Source organism: Python bivittatus, unplaced genomic scaffold (assembly GCF_059951505.1).
Source record: "Python bivittatus isolate LINGU-HERP-01145 unplaced genomic scaffold, Pbiv_v1 ctg000840_np1212, whole genome shotgun sequence".
Lineage (NCBI taxonomy): Eukaryota > Metazoa > Chordata > Lepidosauria > Squamata > Pythonidae > Python > Python bivittatus.
Genome location: NW_028277113.1, coordinates 14,955,352 through 14,977,876, shown reverse-complemented (window position 1 = coordinate 14,977,876; position 22,525 = coordinate 14,955,352). Strand labels below are relative to the sequence as shown.

Genomic DNA, 22,525 nt, shown 5'->3' with positions numbered 1-22,525 from the left:
TTTCAGGTGAGATATGAGCCCAGGAAGGATTGCCTAAAGCTACCCACAGATTTCACTTGGGACTTCTTTGTTCTCAGCCAAGTCTTTTTGTCGCTTAACTCTGGTATGGATGAGAAATTCAAACTATCTAATTCACACTTCCTGAACCTACAGGCAAACTGGAATGTGTGAGCACACAAAAATCCACACTTTTTCTGAATTTTGTAGTGTAGTTCACAACTTTAAAAAGCACAAAAGATTGGACACTGAGGAGAAAAGGGCAGAAAAATGGGAAATCTTTGCAAAGCTTCAGCTTGGAGATTCAGTTTGAAGGCAATTTGATTGAAACTCTGAATTGAACCAACTTTCCTAATCGGATGAATGAATTGGATCAAACTATCCAATTGAATTGGATGCTTTTAAAAAAAAATAAATAAATCAACTTTTGAATTAAATCAACTTGACTTTCCAGATGGAACTGGCAATTCAGATTGTCAATTTGCCTGATCCTAGAGAAATCCAGAATTTTATTTTAGCTCTAATTAGGCAGCAGTACTATCAAAAAAGAAAAAAAGTTGAGCGAAGACCCATACATTCCTTCTCAGACAATAAGGCTACTTATTCCAATATTTTCCTTACTTCCAAGTCCACAATCTTGGAAATGTACAGCCTTTATGAACCATTTGGATACATTCTTTTATTAATCTACACATCTAGGAATTTCCATAACTATTATATTTGGATGTCCTTTTTTTTTGTTTCCAATTTCCAATAAGCTGTTGACCTCAGAGGTTTACAATTAGAAAGAATAGTAGAAGGACTATTCATTTTTAAACTTTGAAGCTATTCATTTCTAAAGCCATAATATAGATAAAACATTTTAAATGTTGGATTAATGTGTAAGGAAATGCCTGTTCAATAACAGTAAGTTACTCTCTTAGTTATATGGAGACTCTAGGCATCAGTGTGAATTGATTTGGGAATTTTCTTGGTAAACTCCCTGCCCTACAAGGTTTTTTTTTTTAGATTTTTTTTCTTTAAAACAAAGAAACAGATGTCATGCTCCAGAGAAATGTACCATCTTCTACCATCACTTTTTTCTTTAGTAAGCATTCCTCTTTGCCCCATGAGCATTCTCCAAAAATAAATAAATTAATAATAACAATAACAATAATAATAAAAACATTAGCTGACTCTGGCCCACAACTTTGTTTGGAAGTGTGTCCAACTAGGGAAACATCATCCATAACAAAACCCACAAAGGTGAGCTAGGTTGGTGAAGAGGGAATGGGAGGAGGAAGGACAATAAGATTGTAATTATCTGTTGAAAAGAAGTTCAGAAGTCATTCATATATTTCTTAACTTTAATTTTTTCTTTCTTTTTCTTTTCTTGCACTTTTTTGTTTCTTTCCTTTTTTTATTTGTCTTGTAGCGTATGAAAATGCTTCATATAAATTAAAAAGAAAAAGAAAAGCGAATGGAAGGGAGCAATCTCACCAGCTTGTCCTTGTGACTGCCATTTTGTGAAAGCTTTGACATGCTCTCGACACTGCAAATATTCCAGTAGCTCTGAAAGACTCCCTACACCTAAATTAATAGAATACTTTAATAGGATAATTTTATCTATTTCACCACATAATATAGTAGGTTAAAACATTCTGAACAAAGGCATGTTTTCCCACCCTCCAACCTTTTAATGCAGGAAATTTGATTTCTGTAAACAGCCCCTCTTCCAAAGGTATTCTCCCAACAGCAGCCCCCTGTAAAACAGATAATGTTCTCATTATGTATCCACCATGTCTTGATCGTAATTTCTATCAGGGGTGACATTCTGATCCAGTTCTATCAGATACATTCTGTACAAGTCCTTTACAATACATGAAAACCTGGCTGAGCATTGGATCTGTGTGCCTTAGGGAAGTGCAGGGAGCTAGAGAGAGAGAAAGTGCACACAGTTCAAGGTGGATTTCTTGTCAGATTCTACAGGACATGGATGTGTGGAAACATTTTTTTAAAAGCCAGAGTGGGCTCAAAAGAAATGAAATTAAACCTTTAATGTCTGGATTTTCTCCAGGGCCATCAACACAAATTACACTCTAAAGTGTTGCCTAAACAATAACATGGGAAAGAAAAATATAAAGTTGATATTCTATAATGCATTTTAATATACTAAATTATCCTAAGTCCATTTATCTTTCTCTTATTAGTGGATTTCTATAGAGGTTTTCTAACTTTGAATTTTTGTTTCTAAGATTAATAAAATCTGCTTGCCATCACTGAATTGCTGGTTATAAATATATTCTCTCCCATAAGAGGAATATTAATTTTGATAATTTCTTATGCTTCTTCATTTTCATTTTTGGCCAAATGATCACAAATGATATTGAGAAGGCATGTTTGCAACCATCTGTAAAAGAGCTGTGCTACCCCTCTTAGAACATATTATAGTCCTTTCAGACTGCAATGTATTCTTTTGAACCTGGCTGCAATTTTCCAGAATTAACTGATTTGATAACAGTTATTAGAAGTGCAATATTATACTGTTGACTCTGGGTTCTTTGACATTTCTCCAATATTAGAACATCATCTTATTTAAATGTGCTTGGAAAGGCGACTGGTTTTGATTTGCTAATGAGGAAGAAGAACCCATCTTCTTGAATATTCTTTTCCAAGTGCATAATGGCTTCCACTATTTTTTTTTAAGTTACTCTTTCAACTTCATACTTAAATGCTGATGTCACATAAGGACCTAAATGTGACCTCAGACATCCAAATTGCCTATCAATCACCAGCTCAGTAGGTGGCCATAACTGAGTAATGATAACAAGAGAAGCTTATCTTACAGGCTTGTGGTAAGAACTTATAAGAGAATATATATGGGTTACTTAAGCTCTCTTAAGTCATGGCTTAACTGATTACATTTACATTGTTCCTGTGGCATCATTCTAGAATAGATACCTGCTTTTGTAGCACTGTTGTCTGTTCTAAGAAGCCTTCAAGGATAGATACTCATTGACTCCTTTGGTAGTGCAGAACATATATTCCAATATCTGAATTGGATCTATGTCATATATGCCATAGGGTCAAGGATCCTCATGGTTGCTTCCTTGGTAAGATCACTGGTTTTGTAATTCCCAGTACTGCTGGAAGGTCCAGCATTTTCTCTGTGTGTGAGTGTTCCTGAAAATGGGAATAGATAAAACAAACATTAGTGGGACAGGTTCTATAACTATAACAGAAAGGAAATATAATATAGGGATAGTTTGAGTTATGTCCCAGTAGGATAAGAGTCCAAGAGCATGTGCTCTGTACGTATGTGCCTGATAAGAAAGGCAGAAGGAAGTGATCTCAGATTAGCAATCTCTTAGACCAGGCAGAACAATAGACAAGGAAAGGGACACAAAGTAAATCTGTCTACAGCCTACTACCCTCTTTTGGTCAATACATCTTGAGGTGCTGAAGAGTCAACGCCATAGAATGTAGACCTTCAACAAATACTTTCTGCTCTGACTGGCAGAAGCTTTCTAAGTAGGGTGTCAGGCACAGAATTTTTTTTGCCATTTTCTGCTCCCTGTTCCTTCTAATTGAAGGTGGGCTATTACTTTTGTATTGTTAGTTTGTGCTTCTTTGGTTCAAATAGCCAGAAGAATCTCACAGAGAAAACTGCAAAGACCAGTTCTCTGCTGTCTGAAAGACAAGAAGAGATCTAATAGATTTACTTTATGTCAGATTTCAGTTGACGTTAAAAGAAACTGTTCATGGTAACAACCGCTCAATATGGAGCAAGTACCCAGGTGGGCAGTGGATGTTGTTGGTAGACAATCTTGGTGATGCTTTAGTTTTATATTTCTTGTAATAAAAAGGAATTAGACCCTCCATCCCATCCTGTCCATCTATTGCTGCTTGCAAAGTGAGAACTGCACAATAAAGTCTGCATCTTCTATACTTGGTGTGAGTCCAGAGTTTTACTCTCAGCAATCCTAGGTCTCTTGAAATACAACAAGAAGGAGAAATGCATTTACTGGACACATTATGCTATGATTAGAACTGTGCTTGCCTTTAGCTGTTGTGCAAAATGAGGCTTTGTGGCTTCAAACCAGTACTTTTGGCTTAGTGCAATGTGATCACTTACAGATTTATTGTTCAATAAGCCTTTATTAAGCAAATCATGACTTTGTATAATGTGGACTCAGACATTATGCCCTGAGTAAAGTCCTTTAAAAGCTCCTTTGAATCACATCCCATTAATTGAAGAGTTTAACTTGGAAGTAAAATATTCAGTATTTCAGCACATCATGTTTGCCTCAAATCATCAGAATGGTTCATACAAACAAAATTGAACCATTGTCAATAAGGGCACATATTGTACTTTGAATATCATTTTCAAAAATCCAGGATTTTTCTTTCTTGAGAAAAATAACTTTCAGTTCTAGGCATCTTGGTAATACTCATGTCATCACTGTTTTGAGAAAATGAAAAAAAGAGTTGTTGGCCATTGGTATATTTAATTGTTTGTGAATTGAAATCTGTAAATTTCCAGACCTTTCAGTTTCTCATAGTCTTCAGCTGAACCACAAACATATTTCAAGGCCAATATTCTGAATTATATGGTCATACGCGCAAATACCATACTTCCCACCTTTAAATGCTCAGAGTTATACCTGTAAAATTTCATTTTTAAAAAGCCAGGTCCCCCAAGTGTAACTGAGGGCATACTTTCTCTTTCTGGATCTTTAACAGAGTTGATGAAATATGAGCTAGAAATAACACAGCTTGAGTTTCAGATTCCATGCTGAGTTTACATGCCTAGCATTTAGGGACAGGAAAATGTGCTTGCAAATTGAGGAAATGCACTCTGGAGATCCTTGGGATATAGTCAGTGCTGAGCCTCACAATATCAGTTTTACAGAAAATACATTTTCATTTTAAACCATCTCCTTTCATTTGATAGGGCACCCTTCTGCATTTCTCCTCAATTTGATTAATGTTTTCATAGTGCATCTATAGGGTCAGATCCTCTGCGTTTCCATTGTTAAAGTAAATATATGCTTTTTCAAAGAACTGGAAGAGAGTTTATGACTTAACAATAGGTAAATCTCCCTGCTATTTCAAAATTCCTGCCATGTTCTAGTTTATAAAATATTTTTACTAGAGCAGAATAAAGTTCTGATTCCTGGAGCAGCTGATTTTTTTTTTTTTTACAATTTACAATGAAGATGGCTTTGGATTGGACTATTTTGGGTACATGAGATTGCTGTTGTATAGTGTGCATTATTTCTAAAACAAGTAGAGGCTGTGATAAAATAATTAAGACAGTTTGTCCAATTTTTTTTAAAGACTTCTCTTTACTTCCTTTGCATCCAACTAGTTTGCATATTGTTTTTATATAATATGCAATTCATCATAAAAATCCAATTAAACAATTTTAAAAGATTACATTAAAGGTAGGAACAAATAAAAGCAATAGCCACTTAAAATGAACAGCAAATAAAAATAAGCTGACAAAATAGGAGACCATGTAGACTTCCCTTGAGATGGAATTCCAGATCCTAGTAGCAACCCCTGAGAAGACCTTGCCTTGCATTCCCACCAACTGCATGAAAAATAGAACTCAGGATCTAAATATTGAGAGGAAGAAGGCACTCTGAGGCCCATTGGTAAGCCACTTTAGACTTTACAGCTTATATCTAGCAGTGCTGTTTGTTGGACATGAAAAATGACCCTAAAGCCAAAGTAATTGTTGAATCAAAGGAACCACCTGATTTTCAAGACCTGTCAAGGCCTTGGAGAAGACAAACTCAAGAAACAAGGACCATTTGGATTTCTGTAAAGATCTTTATTGCTACTAGGTTAATTTAACAAAATCTTGAAAACCTGTTAAAACAATTCTCCAGTTCAATTTATACCTAGGATAATTAAGGTAGCATTATTCTGAATCTTTTTTTCACATTCCCCCATCCCCTAGACTCATCAGTCTCTTCTGTAATGGCTGTGCTTCCTCCTGTAACTATAGTACTGCCTCCTCTGCTTTCCCAAGGCCTGTAGATATTTTATCACAACATCAAACTGCAGGCTGCAATGTGACCATAGCTCGGGGATCATGTGAACTTTCTGATCACTTTTGAAAGACTTGTTTAGAGGGCAAAGTAGAGTCTAAATGAGATGTAACTGAAGTGTGTGCCACTATAGCCAGACCTGATGTATTGAGGAATGAATATTGTTGGCATACCAGCTAATCTTAATTGTGCATGCCCCCTGGGAATGGTTATCACTCGACCATCAACACTCAAAGCAGAATCCAGGAGCTCTCCAAACTGGGAGCCTGTTTTAAAGGCAAGGTTCCTTCAAACAAAATATGTAAAATGGGATATTATACCCATTCATTGTGTTATCTTTGATCTGTTAATTCTTTAAACATTTTTAATTCAGGTCATTAGGTTTATCTTCTTCCCATGTTAACTTCTAGTGTTCTGGATAGGCATTTATTTTATGAAGCTGGATCTTCTGAGTTCCACTAGAATTCTCTTCCTGTAAGGTTCAGATGACTGTTAGACACTTTATGATTTTTTAAATAATGTCAAGAAAATAGTTAAAAATAACCACATAAGCAAGCAAACAACTATTTGGTGTATATTCAGAAGTAAAGATTGACTCGTTTTTCTTTTTATAGATATTTATTTTAAGGTCAACTCCAAGAATTTTGGAAAGAAGGGAGGAGTTCTCCAAGTACACAGAAGTATGTTTTCTTTAAGTCAGTATAATTCAGAATAAATTCACTGAATCCACAGTACAGTTAACTAAAGATACAGAAGATTTAGTTGGTGGTTGGACTGTTTTTGAATGTAAATTATAATATCATGGGTCAAATCAGTGGTGGGACAAAATGTTTTATCTTTCCTACCTCCTTTTATAATAATAATAATAATAATAATAATAATAATAATAATAATAATAATTTCACCTCCATGCAGTGGGTGCAGACCAGTCAGATGTTTCAACCAAAAACCATGCAGTTCATCTTCACCCGGTGCTGACCAATTCTTGATCTTCCTTGCCCTTTTCTCCACCATTTCTGCTGTTGTTACATGTTCTTTCATTTCAGACTTTTTTTATTCTTATCTACCTGCTTACCAACAATTTTCAAATTGCTAACTGATGTGGTAGCTGATGCAATCCAACAACATCTAGTTGAAAACAAGCTCTTTCCATCTGAGCAGAAAAGAAACCACGCAAACAACAGAGGGACAAAAGATAAGCTCCTAAATGATTAGATGATTCTGGAAAACTGTAAGAGAAGGAAGGCCAACTTGAATGTAGCTTGGATTGATTACAAGAAGGCATTCGACTCCCTGCCACATGATTGGATAATCAAGTGCCTAGAAATAACAAGAGTCAGTAGAAACATCAGAAACTTTGTGCAAAGATTAATGGCACAATGGAAGACACAGTTGCTGGCCAATGGTGAAAGACTGGAGAGGTTAACATCAAGAAAGGAATTTTTCAAGGAGACTCACTATCCCCACTACTGTTTGTAATTGCATTGATTCCTCTGTCATCAATACTGAACAGGTCTGGCTATCAAACATCAAAAACATCTGCCAAGCTATCCCATCTCCTTTACATGGATGATCTGAAGTTGTATGGAAAAACACCACCTGAAATGGAATCGTTGCTCAACACTGTCCGAATATACAGCCAAGATATTGCAATGGAGTTTAGAATGGACAAATGTGCCACCCTTACCATCAACAGGGAAAAAATAGTGAAAACTGAAGGAATCAAGATGCCCAATGGCAATAATATCAAGAATCTGGATGAAGAAGATCATTACAAATACCTGGGCATTCTTCAGGCTGACAACATTAAGCACACTGAAGTCAAGAAGAAAGCTAGTAGTGAATACATCAGCAGAGTGAAGAAGATTTTAAATCAGTGGTGGAAATACCATCAAGGCAATTAACCTGGGCAATTCCAGTCATTAGATATACAGCTGGAATAGTGGACTGGACTCAAGCTGAACTAAAAGCCCTGAATAGGAAGACCAGAAAAACAACGACAGTGAATCATGCCCTTCATCCACACTACTCACCAAAGAGCATAGGCGAGCATGGAATGTTACAAGTACACCAGACAGCTGAAGAAGAAAAAAGGCATTGAAAGAATATCTGAAGGACAGTAAAGAAGATGCACTGAAACTAGCACACCATGAAGGCTTACTGAATACCAAAGAAACCAAACTGGCCTATGAGAAAGACCTAAGGAAGAATAGAAAAGAGACATGGCAAGGCAAAATATTACATGGCCAGTACACACACACACACACACACACACACACACAACTAGCAGGCAAAGCAGATAACAATGAGACCTGGAAATGGCTAAGAGCAGCAAAGTTCAAGAAAGATTCAGAGGGGCTAATTCTGGCTGCACAAGACCAAGCCTTAAGAACAAATGCATACAAAGCCAGAATTGAGAAGACAGCAACTGACAGCAAATGCCGCCTCTGCGAGAAGCTGAAGAAACAATGGACCACCTAGTTAGCTGCTGCAAGAAGATTGCACAGACTGACTACAAACAACAGCATGAGAAAGTAGCAACAATGGTGCATTGGAAGATCTGCAAGAAATACCATTTGACTGCAAGCAAGAACTGATGGGACCACAAAACAGGCAAAGTAATAGAAAACAAAGAAGCTAAAGTGCCCTGGGATTTTAGAATTCAAACAGATGAGCACCTGCCACACAACATCCCAGACTTAACAACAAAAAAGTCTGGATAGTGGACATTGCAATACCTGGAGACAGCAGAATAGAAGAGAAAGAACTGGAGAAAATCACAAGATACAAAGACCTGCAAATAGAAATAGAACAACTATGGCAAAAGAAAACAAAGATAGTACCAAGAGTAATAGGCATCTTAGGTGCAATCCCAAAACATCTGGAGCACCACTTGAACACCATTGGCACTGATAAAATCAACATCATTCAATTGCAAAAGGCAGCTTCACTTGGAACAGCTCACATCCTGCAATGATACCTTTAACACCATCAAACAACATCTGCCTATCCCAGGTCCTTGGGAAGGACTCAATAGGTGGATAAAAATGCCAAATCTAGTCTAAACATCTGGCTGACTGTGCAACCAACAACAACAACTATTATTATTATTATTAATAATTAATATTAATTAACAAATTAAAATAGTCAGCACTCACTTATTATTATTATTATTATTATTATTAATAATAATAATAATAAGTGAGTGCTGACTATTTAATTTGACATAGTCACTTTTGAGCATAGTCTCCAAGCAATGCTGGCGTCAATTAAAGCATGTTTCCCTAGCTTTCTTTCTCCCTCTCATTGTCTGGCCCATTTGGCTGTGCCCCCAAGATTGGACGCAGTCATGGTCTTTCATGCACAACCTGAGCTGCTGTTTGGAGCCTTTGGAAATGGAGTGGCGTATAAGCCACATCCATCCATCCATACGTGCATACACTGAGTCATCAGAAGTAGCTACAGGTAGGCTTCTCAGTATTTTCACCAGTGATGAGGGCAGTGGCGTGCACCCAAGGCAGCAGATGAGTTTGTCACATTCATCCATGGAATATGTAAAGGTATTTTTTGTGGCTGACCAAGCTAGGAAGGCAATTTATGCAATTGTTCTTTCATCTGGGAAAAGAATTGCATATTGGAAAGACATTATGACAAATGAATAGTTCTTAAAAAGTACCACACTTTGAAGGGGTAGAATTACATAGCTTCTTCACATCATTAGCAAGACTTTTATGCTCTGTGAATGTTTACAGTTCTGCATCCATGTAGAAACCATGGTATGAGCATGTTGTTATTTTGCTTGGTGGCCTGAGCAGTTTAGTCATTTTAATCAGTGGAGATGTACACAAGAGTTAGAAGTTTCCAAAGGTCAAAGAAGTGGCTGTCTTTTTAGCTTTGAATCAGAATGGACCTTCCAGCTTCTCGCAGACAGAATGCCAACTTTGTGTCTGTATGTCTTCCATTTCCCTTTCTTTGAAAAAGTATTGTAATTAACTAAAGGGCAGATCACACCACATTGAGCTGTAAATGGTTGCACTGAGTAAGTTCCTTCCTGCTTTTTCTCTCCCACGACAGCCAATTTCAGAGCCCCTTTCTGCTCTTTCATATTTAAAATGTGCCAGTGAACATCACTGAACCATTAAACACTTAATTCATTGAAGATGAAACAAAAATCCAGGCACTGCTGCAATGATTTTTTCCTAAATGGTCTGTATTGCAAATATAAGTTCTCTACAGAAAGATGTTTTGTTCAGGGAATATAATATATAGTGGCTTAGTTTTTAAGTACCAGCCAATTCTGTTTTGAATGTGGCATATAAAATCTGAATTACTGTATATAATGCTAGCAGCATTTGTCATCCATTAGTAAGATGGCCTCTACATGATATATATGTATAATTTTTAACTTCTTGAATTTCTAAAATGTTTATTTATTTATTAATAGGATGCTTGGAGTGTGTACACACAAACACACATTCATATCAAGGGAAAAATGCCAAATGAATAAAGTTCAGATACATACACATGAAATCAGATAGCTAACATGGAGAAATTCTGGACAGACAAAATAATACAAGAAGGAGGTTTAGCCTGGTGGACTAGAAAAAAATGACTATGCTTGGTAAAGTTGAGGAACTAAAAGGGGAAGATATCTGATAAGAAGGGTGGAAAAGATCAGAGATTAATGGGATCTCCTTAGAAAAGCTACAAGTTATTGGAAATAGGTTGAGATGGCAAGTATTTGCCCATGTAGTTCTTGGAAGCTGAGCCTGATTCATTAGTGCCTATCTATGTAATTGTCAGCCTTGTGAGGTAGTCCAGACAAGAAGCACACCCAGAAGTACTAGCTCTAACTTTATCATAAGATTATATGAACAGAATCTTACAAGTCTGAAAGTACATCTCTCCCCACTTGCCTTTATAGTCCAAGAAACTAGGGAAGGTCCCTTCTGAGACATCAGTTACACCCCAATTCTTCTAAGGGCTGAACTGGCTCTTGTCTGACTATTGTCTAATCTGCAGCTCTTCCTCCTGTCTCCCAAGGTCATTCCCACACACCATTACAGTAATTAACTAACTCTCCTTTGCTGGTTTGCTTTTCTTCTTCCCACATAGCTCACTGAATTCTAGATGTAATTTTTAGGCTGAGATGGCCTTGCGCTGATTCATCTTTCAGGAGTGTCACTTAGACAAAGTTCTTTAAGTTTCTAGGTTGGCTAGAGCTCAACATTCTTCTTTTGACAGATTTGGTTACTGCTTAATCTCCACTATATCCCAATTAAAATGTAATTAAATTGAACTGACACCTTGAACTACAAGTTGGTGACAGCAGTCTAAAACTTGTATACAGTCAGCAATTAAGATGTAAGGTCATCTTTATGGTGAGATTGTGCAGTATCCCACTCTAAATTATGTGCATTGCATCATCTTTCATTGTATCATATCTCTTATTTCAGCTGTCACCCTGCTGTTGATGCAAAAGTATCCACAAGACTCACCAAGCACATCTGCTTTGGAGTGTATGGTGTCTTTTCTGAACTTGGAAGAGGACACTGGTATTCCTGGGATTTCTGGTCCACTGTGCTGCTAATCTCTGTCCTTTGGTTTACCCGTCTATACCTGCATTATTTTAGTCAATGGATCTTACTTCAAGTTTTTGCAGTTCCTGTCACAAAGTAAGTATGGATTATGGATCTGTAGTTCAGAGTTGTAAAAACATACCAAAATGTTTATACTGTATCAAATCTAAAAAGAAAATTGACGTATCATTTGAATCACCTTAAGACTATAGGTATAACTAACCATTCACTTAATCCATGCAGGATTCCATATCACTAACTAGTCAGTCAGTACTAAGGAATGATGGGAACTTCTGGAGGACACAGTTATAATGCTTTGTGATTGCAAATGTAAATTAGTAACAACATACAAATTTATGAGCATCTTACTTAATCTCTGTTCTCAGACTACAGAAAAGGAGATTAACAAATGCAAATAGAGTTTAAAACTACAAATTTATAAATCTGTTCAGCCTTTCAGAAAGTATTTGATTTTGAATTTTATTGTCTTTGTCATTTCATAGGGTCAAAGCTTCTGTGGATGAAGGGATCTATCAGCATGAACGTTTTTTTTGAAAAGCCACACCTTCTAACATTATACTGTATCTCTATTTCTGATGGATGGTGGCCTGACTTTTGTTGGACTCCATCATTCTCTATGTTCTGTGTTTTGAACTTTCAATTCACTAATTATTGCTAATTATACACATGCAAATACAAAAGCATTGTCATCATCATGATGAAATTCTAGTCGTGTTGAGTAGCAGTTCTAGTGGAAACATTTTTGCATGTTTAATGCATAAAATGAGTAACTGAAGAAATTATTTAGTATGCCCGTAACAAGGATCATCATCTTGTTTCCTGAATCTTTGCCCCATTCCTTTTGTTCAGATTCCAGTTCTACCTTTACACTGTGGATCTGTGCTACCAGAATTCTTTGGTACACGCCAGTGAGGAGATGGCCATGGTTGTGGTAGGACCTTTGACCTTGAACACAGTGATGCTTCTCTGGATTCTGATGAGATGGGGCTGTCAGCTGTTGTTTGGCTCCTTCCCTTCTTACTTGTCAAAGCTGATCATGGCTTGGGGATTCTGGACAGTGCTAGACCCTTTGGCAGTGTTTGTGGTGGATGCATTCCTGGGGGTAAGTCACTTAAAATAACTTCAGTACAGAAGTTTGTTTTATTCAATGAGTCACCAAATAATATGAAATCCTACCTCTGCTGACAGCAGGCCAAGTAAAAACAATTAAATAAGTTGTAAGCTATTCATTATACTTGGTGAATATAAAGTGAATACATATAAACCAGTGTTTTAGTGAACGATAAGAATGATTGCAGCAGCCTTGGAAGTAATGCAATAGTACAGGAAACTGAATAATATTTTTAAAGAATGGAATAAAACATTCAAGGATTGTAAAACCTCTCTCTTTCCAAATCACAGCCTAAGATGTGCAGATAACCTATTTAATTCTGTTTATTATAGTTGTTTCATCATTAATACAGTACTTCATCCAGCAATATATGGTTGATTGTACCTAGTAAGTAAACAATGTTCCCCCTGCAAAAATGCCCGCTTATCATTGACAGCTTTCTTTCTTTAACCTATTTCCTGGCATAAAAACTGAGCCCACTGAATTCTTCACTTGGAAATATTTTTGCACCACCCAATCAATGTGTTGGAGTAAAATCAGTTCAACGAACAGATTGAGGAAAGGAGGTTTTGGAGGTCCCTATCAAACCTGTGACATAAGAGTCAGTTGGGATTCTTTTATTATGCCAGCTAAATGGGGGAAAAAATCTGAATCTGCTCCATTAGGATAAGATTGGGCTGTGATTCAAGTAAATAGAATCACGTTTGCATTGTTAGCTACAAATATAGCTAGATTTTGAGGATAATTTACTACCCAAAGATGCATTGGAATATTTAGGGAATAAAGTTTCCCCAAAACTATTCATGTTAGATTCTTTGTTTCTTGCACAGCTACCATAATGCTATAGCTACAAAATGCTCAGAGTTTTGCTTTCTTCCGTGTCTTTTAATCTTAATACAGTACAGTATTTTCATTTTTTAGGTGGGGAAATGAGGATGTATGTTCTGTTTGGATTTCGAATGGCATACAAACAGTGCTTGTTCAAATTTCTTTCTCCTCTTTTGAGGGAAGGGAACATTCAAGGGACTATAATACTGGATCACCTTATTTATAAGTTACATTTCAGATGCATCACCTGAAGGAACAATTCTTTGGATAGTGATAGCACTTGTGGCCTTCCAGATGCAATTGAACTATAACTACTATTAGTCTCAGCCAGAACGATTAATAGGAAGGGATGCTGGGAGTTCTAGTTTGTTAAATCCAGTGGTTATGTCCTAATGCTCAATCACTCACTCACTCACCCAGACGATCTCCTTATAATTGAGCATCTAATCTTTCCAAGAGGGTTTATTTATTATGTTGCTTGTGACTACGCCGATTACCAGGATGGACATCATGGATGAGTCAAGCTACTCTCCACAAAGTGAGGCCCCCACAAAGACAGTCAGACTAGCAAAGGCAACTTGTTGTGGTCAAACAGCATCCTCTCCAGAGGCACTGAGACGAATCCTCAGTTTGTTTGTGTCCAAGCTTATGGATTCTATAGAAGGCGTAAGTTTTCACTCTCATGCTAGAGCATATGCAGCAAGATACATAACTTGCCTCTGATGCTTTTTGAATCTAGAGTGGTAGATATACAACCTTATCAGGCTCTGAATAACTATTAAATATGTTGCTAGGGCTACAGCCAAGGAAGGCTATTATCAGTTCCTAAAATACTTTTTTCACTCTCTTTTCGGGTATCTGGAAACTCCCAGCTAAATTTCCCTTTTAGCAAATTATAGCAATAAAACCAGAGAGAAGCAAAGTTACAGTGAAATATTTTACTTAACGTTAGTTTGGATATAATTTCATTCAACAAAATAATAGTAAATGTTTTATGGAGACCACTTATGAGTTCTTAAATGAACATTATTTCAAAATGTAAATACAAATTATAAGTTACCAAGATGCAGATCCCAACTTATTGGCTGACACATTGGAAGATGGTTAGGCATAAAGAGGTGGGCAAACATGAGAAAACCAGACACATGTCAGCAAAGCAGCAAATGGAGATCCTCTCAAACACCCCGAGTCCTTTATACTTTCTTGATGCCCAGGCTGCAAGTTCACACCTTCTGAAATCAAGTCTTCTGATTGTTGCTTATCCACAATGGTTGACTCCTTCATCTTAGAACTGATCCAGGCAAGTTACATAACCAATTCTTAGGTGTAGCTCTCTGGACATTTGCTTATCTTATCTGGACTGGCCTTGGGTCAGTCCATTTCATGTCTTTCTTTCTCATAAGTTATGTACAGTTTGAGCCATTATCAAGATATTCTGAATTCCTATTAGCCCATATCTAGGACTCACTCAAAAAAAAATAATAAAATTCAGCAAAGGACAAATTTATAATAAGTCAACAAAGAGCAGGCCTTACTGACAGGACCATTTTTATGTTGTTAAACCACAAAACAGAAGAATACAAGTTAAGGATAGTACAGGTCAGTCAATGTTGAGATAAAGTTTTAACAATATAAAAATAAATACATTTCCATCAAATATATTTATTGACAACAACATCTGGAGAGCCACAGGTCCTCCACCCTTGTGTTGTGTTAGCATTTAAACTTGCACTAAGAAAATTAATTGCAGTGATTATGGAAGGAAGAGAAGACACAGGAGAAGACCAAGCTTGGAAGATGCTTATTTATTTGCTTTATTTATAAAGAGGTGGTATTTGTAATGGGCTCAAAACTGATGGTAGAAGGAATTGAGGAGCACAGAGGCTACTAAAGGAGGTCCATTGCTTTCTTGTTTGGCCAGACTTCTTTATTACTTTTTGGTTAAATAAATAAAGCCAGATTTATTACCAGATTTTTGAACTGCTAAGAATTGCACATAGTGGTCACAGAAGCTCTTCTCTTTCATTGACATTTTTCAGATTAATTTGAAAAAATGATGGCTATATATTTTCAGATTGTGGTTGGTGCAGATCAACTTTGCCCTACAGATACTATATTCACTGTTTATTATACTAAACAACAGAAGATCAGTGGTCCCTACTTCTGGTGAATGAAAGAATTGCACGAATGTGTCTCAAAGACCTAAGATTTGAATATCCAAGATTACTTCTCATTTGATTAATTGCAAAAGTTCTGAATAAAACATTTTGCTGTCTATCAAAAAACTTGCCAATATTCTCTATCAGAAATTGTTCTCACAAGGAACACATTTCACTGAATACCATGCAAAGAGACATATTCTATTTCAAAATGAAACTGAATCCTTTACATATGTTTTCCATATTTGTACTAGCAATTTTGTTTCCTGCCTTTGGCATTCTTTCAGCTGCTATTTTAGACTACTTGCCAATCAATTTATTTTAGATCAAGCATTTTAAAATATTATGTTGTGGTAATATGACATGAACTATTCTAATATTCTAATTTTAAGTGGACTTAGTGCTTATAAAAGCAGACAGAGTGATAGTCTTGGAAAATAGGGTCCCATCTGGACTCACTCTCATTTTTTTATTATTAAAGGAAAAGGTATAGATCACCTGACAATGTATTTTAGAAAAGAAACATATAAAGAATATCGGTATAAACTGAAGTTCTGCCCTACAAATATTTGACATTTTAGTGGAGCATAAATAATTGTAAGTTTATTCATTTTTGGTTATAGAAGTATGGGTAAATGTGCTTTATTTATTAAACAAATACTGCTTTGACAATATTAACAACAATTTGATTTGATTTTGAGGATTGGATAGCTCATATAGTTGCCACCTTCTAATTTGATATTGTGTATTTTATTTGTTGCATAGATTATCTAGTGTTTTTGTATTTTTTTTTTACATTGACTGGTCATTGATTATGATAAATGATAATAAACCTATATAATTAGGTGCCAACTTTGGATTTTAAAAAATCTACTACAACCATCCATGGATCCAAAATAAAGATCAGATCAGAATTAAAGTTAGGAAGAATCACTGGCTGAGAACTGAGCCTGACAATTTTCTTCTACCCTGACAAGCTTTCTAATGGGAATTTAGAAAGATTTAGTGGTAGGGAAAAATAGAGAATGAAACTGCCTTTATAGGTTTGCATTTTCATTGGGAGAATTGCAATAGTTACTTGTGATTGTCTATCCTCCATTTTGCTGGAGGCATCCATGCTTCCCATTTAGTCTTGGAATGATTGTATATCACTATGTAGTGCTGTTTCAAGAATAATCTCTTTCTGTATGTGTCTGTGTGTATGTGTGTGTGTATGTGTGTGTGTGGGGGGTGGGGGTGGGGGGAGCTGAATCAGGATAGAGGAGCACCAGTGAGTGTCATGTATCAAACACACTGGTTATGTTCAGACAACTAGAACTGTTAAAAGACCTGGTCATCTAGTATACTAACCTTGGTTAGAATTAGCTTGGATTGTTATTTTTGTGATTTAGAGTAGTCTGTAAAACCTTCCTGTTTGATTAGTTTATGGTTTAATGTATTATGCAAACCCAGAAAATGGGTTGGTTTGGTAACCAGGTTAAATGCAGGCACTAAAAAAATGAAATAACGACACTTTCATGATGACATGAAGTTCACATTAGTAGTGATTCAATGAATATAGTTTGTTTTTTAAGTGAAACCACTGAAATATTGAATTATTGTTGATTTTTCTTGCATTGTTAATATGCAGAGGAGTTTATGGGCCTTGATTTTTTTCCTCCAAATATAATGTGTGACATAACCCTTGCACACTTTTACTGATAAATAACAAGTTTGTAAGAAAACTATGAAGCCATTCTACTTTGTTCCCTGTTTTAAAATTATGAGACTGAAGATTGTATTTGAGATTTTCTTTGCATAATTTAATAAAGTTTTTAGAACTCATAGCAAGAGAATACTGTTTTAATTCTAAAATTTTTAGCCCATCAATATTAGCCCATTGCACTGATCAGAAACTCATTTGATTCCTATGGTTTAGGCATGGGACTGATATGAGCACATAGTTCTGGGGTTAAATATGCTTGTTATGGTTTCTAATTTGTAAGGAAGTTTTCTTCAATGACCTAATCCCTTAATGGTTTTTTCCCCCCTCATACCACATTTCTTTAAACTTCAGCCCTGCAAATTCCTCATTACTGTAAATAAGTGACATCTTCCATTTCTTCTGATTGTATCTTTACTTCTTCTGGTGGTATCTTTACTGGCTGCTCTGGGTTCTGCTGCCTATTTAAGGATTTGCAGCTCAACCTGATCTCTTCAGCTACCACTTGTATTCTTGAAAGTAAGCTCCAAAGTAGTTTTTTTGGCTGGATGTTTTATTACCCCTTAGCTGTGCTGCTCAGGTTTCCATCTCTGCGCCTTTAACTAAGTAAGCCACAATGATCCACACCAATATGTAGTAGCAAAGAGGTATTTCTGATCTACTCAGTTACATTATCATCTCACTCAGACATTCCCAGATTGTCTGATAAGACAACTGATAAGATAAGATTCACATATAAACAGATACAAATATAAAGTCTTTTTAATGGTTGTTTGACAGGCCTACTTACTGGTTTCTCCATGCCCCCCCCCCGCCCCCCACCAGGAAGAAAGGATGAAAGGAGATGTTGGCTTTAATTAAAGGAATTAATCTGCCCAGGTATGAAAAATAATTGTATTATGTCCTGGGTCTTGAACCTGAAACATGCAAAGCTGAGTTGTATAGTGAGGAATATAACATTTTATCCACTGAGCCAAATTCGTCCTACAATTAGTTTCCATTACAGTGTTGGGAGTACTTAAAATTAACTAAATTCCACTAAAGTCAGTGGGATCGGGAGTTATTTTAAAATAAAGTGCAGAGGCTTGATCTGCAATAATAATAAAAAAAAAAAGACCCCAAAGTCTTTATGTATCAAGGGAAGACACACATCAGAGAAAGCTGCTTGATCCACATGGTGCCAAAATAACTGACAATTGTGTTTTCATCATACAGCATCAGGTTCATATCCGTTGAAAGGAATGGCAAATAAATAAAATAAAAATGCATCCTCTAAGAGAGGCATGTAAAAAGGTGAGAAAATTGCCAATCAAGGAGCCTTGCCACTAACAGTCCTTAATGATCTCTTATTTGTAGAGCTACCACAGACTCTGATGTAGCAATACTTTGCAAACATTTGGTACTATTTCTCATTACTACTGTTTTCTTACCCCAATCCTTCTAATTTAATTATTTCAGCGACTTCATTACACTGCTGATAATCCCACTGCTGACTGTGCCAAGCTGTACTGGCTTTTTTTAAGAACAGAAGAAACTGGCATTCCTGGTGCATTGATAACTGTGTTGCTTTATGCAGTCCTATTTCTATTTTCATCTGCAACTCTGCATCTGTATTGGCTCAGGTAAGCCCTTTTCACCATTTACTTCCTAAAAATCTTCCTCTGTTTCTATAAGTGGCCTAGCATGAAGGGGCATCTACCCCACCCCAGCTTTGCAAGGTTGGTAAGTTCAGGAAGCAAGAATCACATGGACTTCTAGAAAGACCTGTATTGGTAGTAAGGTAATGTAACCGAATCTCAAAAGCCTATCAAAGTAATTTTCCTGCACAGCTTATATCTGATGGAACTAAGGTGGAACAACCCTGAGTCTCTCCTGCTCCACCCCTCACCTGGACTCAATGACCCTCTTTCCTCTCTTAATTCTCTTGCTGTCTCCTCTGTGTTCCCAAGAGCTGTTGGGCAGGTCCATCACAATAACAGAGAGGGCAGGATTTTCTTAACTATTGATATTCTACCACCATTTCGATTAAAATTGCCCTTCCCTCCAAAGCAGCAACTGAGAGAAAATTTCCCTTGCAAAGATTTTCTTTTTTCTGTCTCCATGGAGAATGGTATCCTTCCATGGCCTAGGACTAAAAAACCAATAACCATGGCGTGCCTGTCATAAGCTGAATGCAGAGAACGTATTGATAGAGTGATCCTAGCTTTGTCTACTTAAAAGTGCTTCCCACAGGGTGTGACCTGATTTATGCTGGAGGAGGGATTCTAAAATTGCAATGTAAGAGATGTAAACTGTGGCTACCTCTGAAGCATCCCTCTTTTTTACTCCGTCAGTTAGTTTTGCAAGCTAAGGATAAAGTTCCCAATTTATTTGTGATTGAGAAATTCCTTCTGTGACCACATGTGATGGCGCTGGAGAATGTCATGTGTTACTCACATGCCCTATTCACTTACAGTATCCAACTTTTACCACTCTTCAGTTCTTGTCTAGTGAAAATTAGACTGAAGTTTAGTATTGGCATAGACACATATTAAAGTAAGAGTAATAAGATACCTGTGCAGACTGGCAAAGAAGTTTGCATAGTTGCTCTTAGCTTTGAAGAATATATGGACAATCTAAAATTTTACAAAGGAATTCAAATCACCCACATCCTGGAAGCAATACGCGAATTCAAGGTATTGGCAGTCTAGTTAATTCATTTTTTGTGATGTTAATGTCTTATTCATCATTGACTTCATAGTTTCAGATGGTTTTTTAAGTTTTAGCTGCTGTCATTTGTTACTCAGGAAAATTAATTTAAATTAAAACATTTGTAAGGCAGATTTTTAATGGGAATATTATGAACATCTTTATTGTCTGAGGAACAGGTGCAGGATGATCAACAATTCTTTTCCTTCTGAATCAATCTTTCCATAATGTTTTACAATAAAGAACAAGAGTACTTCATTGGACAATGTATCTTTCAAAATTCCCATAACAAAATAATAAAGCAAAGCATGCGTAGCAAAACTGGTTACATTACAGCTTTCTAAGCACATTGCTCTTTGGAAAATACAGAGCGTAAATTATAATTATACCTGAATTTGGAAAAAGAACCTTTTTTATATTATTGTGCACTGAAATGTCTATTGATAAATTTATTTCTGAGTGGCTACAGACACATCTCATTGTACACTGAGATATTTAGATTTAATGTGCACATAAGCACCATTTGATGCATAAACATTACATCTATTGCTCATTTACACTTCTATGCATATCATATTCAAATGATTTTTATAGATAAAATTAACTTGGGACTTATACACTGCATATATTTGGGTTGGCAAATTACAGAACTGATCCATCTCTATTACTGTTGATTATTTTCTGGTTGATTCTTGGCTATACAGGTTCCTACCACAAGCAAGAACATTCTGACAGTTAAGAGAATCAGATTAGAGCTCCATACTATATTCAGTAGGGATATGTCCTATTGAATTATGTCTGTATGGAATTCAGGGGCAGAGAACTTGTGGCTTTCCAGGTACAACTGAAATATTATTTAGCCACTCTAACTGGCATGCCAGTGTTATGGGTTCTTGGGAGTTTTAGTTCAACTACTTCTGAAGGTCAATAAGCTCCTAATCTATTCTCTACAAGCTGTTATATCAGGTTTAGCTTCTAAGAATTAATCAACCATGGTCAATTATTGTTGCAGACTAATTAACTTATCAATCAACCAGTATGAAATAAAAGAAGCATGGAAAATACAGTTTAGATTTACCATCAATCATGTCTTAGCATACCTAGCTAGTAAAAACAAAACACTTAATCTACATTTTGGAAAAGTATGTCAGTATAGTTATTGGCATAATTTATCACATAAACTGAAGTCACCTACCATTGATTTTGTGTTCTTCTCTAGACCCTACTAGATCCCACCTCGGGCGCTCCAGTTTTGTGTTGGTGTTCTCCAAGAAGTCTATATGCCAAAGTCAAATCTGCCCATCTAGTCTGGCCATAAAGTGAAAGCCAGTTGCAGATGCCCCGTCATTGTGAGGGATATTAGACTTGGCCCAGGCAACTGGCCTGCTTAGTAGCAGTCCCCATTTTGTGGAACATACTCTTCTGTTGAGGTTGGGCTCCCTTCTCTACTGGCATTTAGAAAAATAGAGCAGTACTGTTCTAGTGGATGTTCAATCTTCAGGTTGGTTTAATGGTGGCTAAGATGTTTTAGACTGATGATTGATGATATTTAGACTATTCATTGCTGTTGTTTTTTCCGTTATTGTATCCTGCCTAGAGTTTGTTTGGATTGGGCAGGGCTATAAATCAATCCATCTTTTGAAACTAGGACAAATCAAGAATTATAATGTGGCAAGAGGAACACATTTCTGGATGTATCCTTTGAAGGGGCTATTGCTAAGCCATAAAAGTCTAAAACTTCCTCAATGTGAAATCGAAGATAGAAATCTGCCATATAGTCTAAAATTTCATATAGAAAATGTTTATGACAGGAAACTGAGAATAATCAGGCCAAATTAAAATTTTCCTAATTAAAAATGCTTCATTAACCAAGCACATATAATTGGGAAACTCTATTCTCATCCAATAGGAAAGTGGGAAATTGTGTTACATTGTTAATATGAACAGGGGCTCTCAGCTGCTATATTTTAGAAGGAATCTTCAAGTCAAATCATCCACATAGGAACTATGAATCATAGGCAAATCTTAATTTCTAATTTATGAACTAGCCACAAGAGCACTCCAATATTAGCCCTATTAATCAGCACAATAGTTGTCTAATGAATTTAATTTTGATAGTGTTTTCTTCTTCATACAGTTACTGTTTTCTCTCTGCTTCATATACATATGCTTAATACTGATTCGTCTTTTAAAACAATCACATTTTTGTTTTCTGATTACAAACTGCAACATGTGGATCTTGAACAATAAATTTACCTATTTTAGTTTTGAAGAACTGTTATTTCAAAATACAAATCTCTATGGTACTTTAAAGACCAAACATGTTTTTGTGGCATCACTATATTTGTGTGAATATATGTACTTGGAAGATAAACCCACTGAACTCAATGGTACTTACTTCT

General features: G+C 36.2%; 1 protein-coding gene across 1 annotated transcript in view; it reads left to right on the top strand.

Moving 5' to 3' along the window:
* The window catches only part of LOC103049107 (uncharacterized), a 164,786-nt gene that overhangs the window by 111,262 nt on the left and 30,999 nt on the right, over positions 1-22,525 (top strand). The window contains 3 exon segments of the mRNA XM_088130906.1: positions 11,492-11,710; positions 12,485-12,737; positions 18,894-19,057. Of these exon segments, the coding sequence (XP_087987032.1) occupies positions 11,492-11,710; positions 12,485-12,737; positions 18,894-19,057 (636 nt within the window).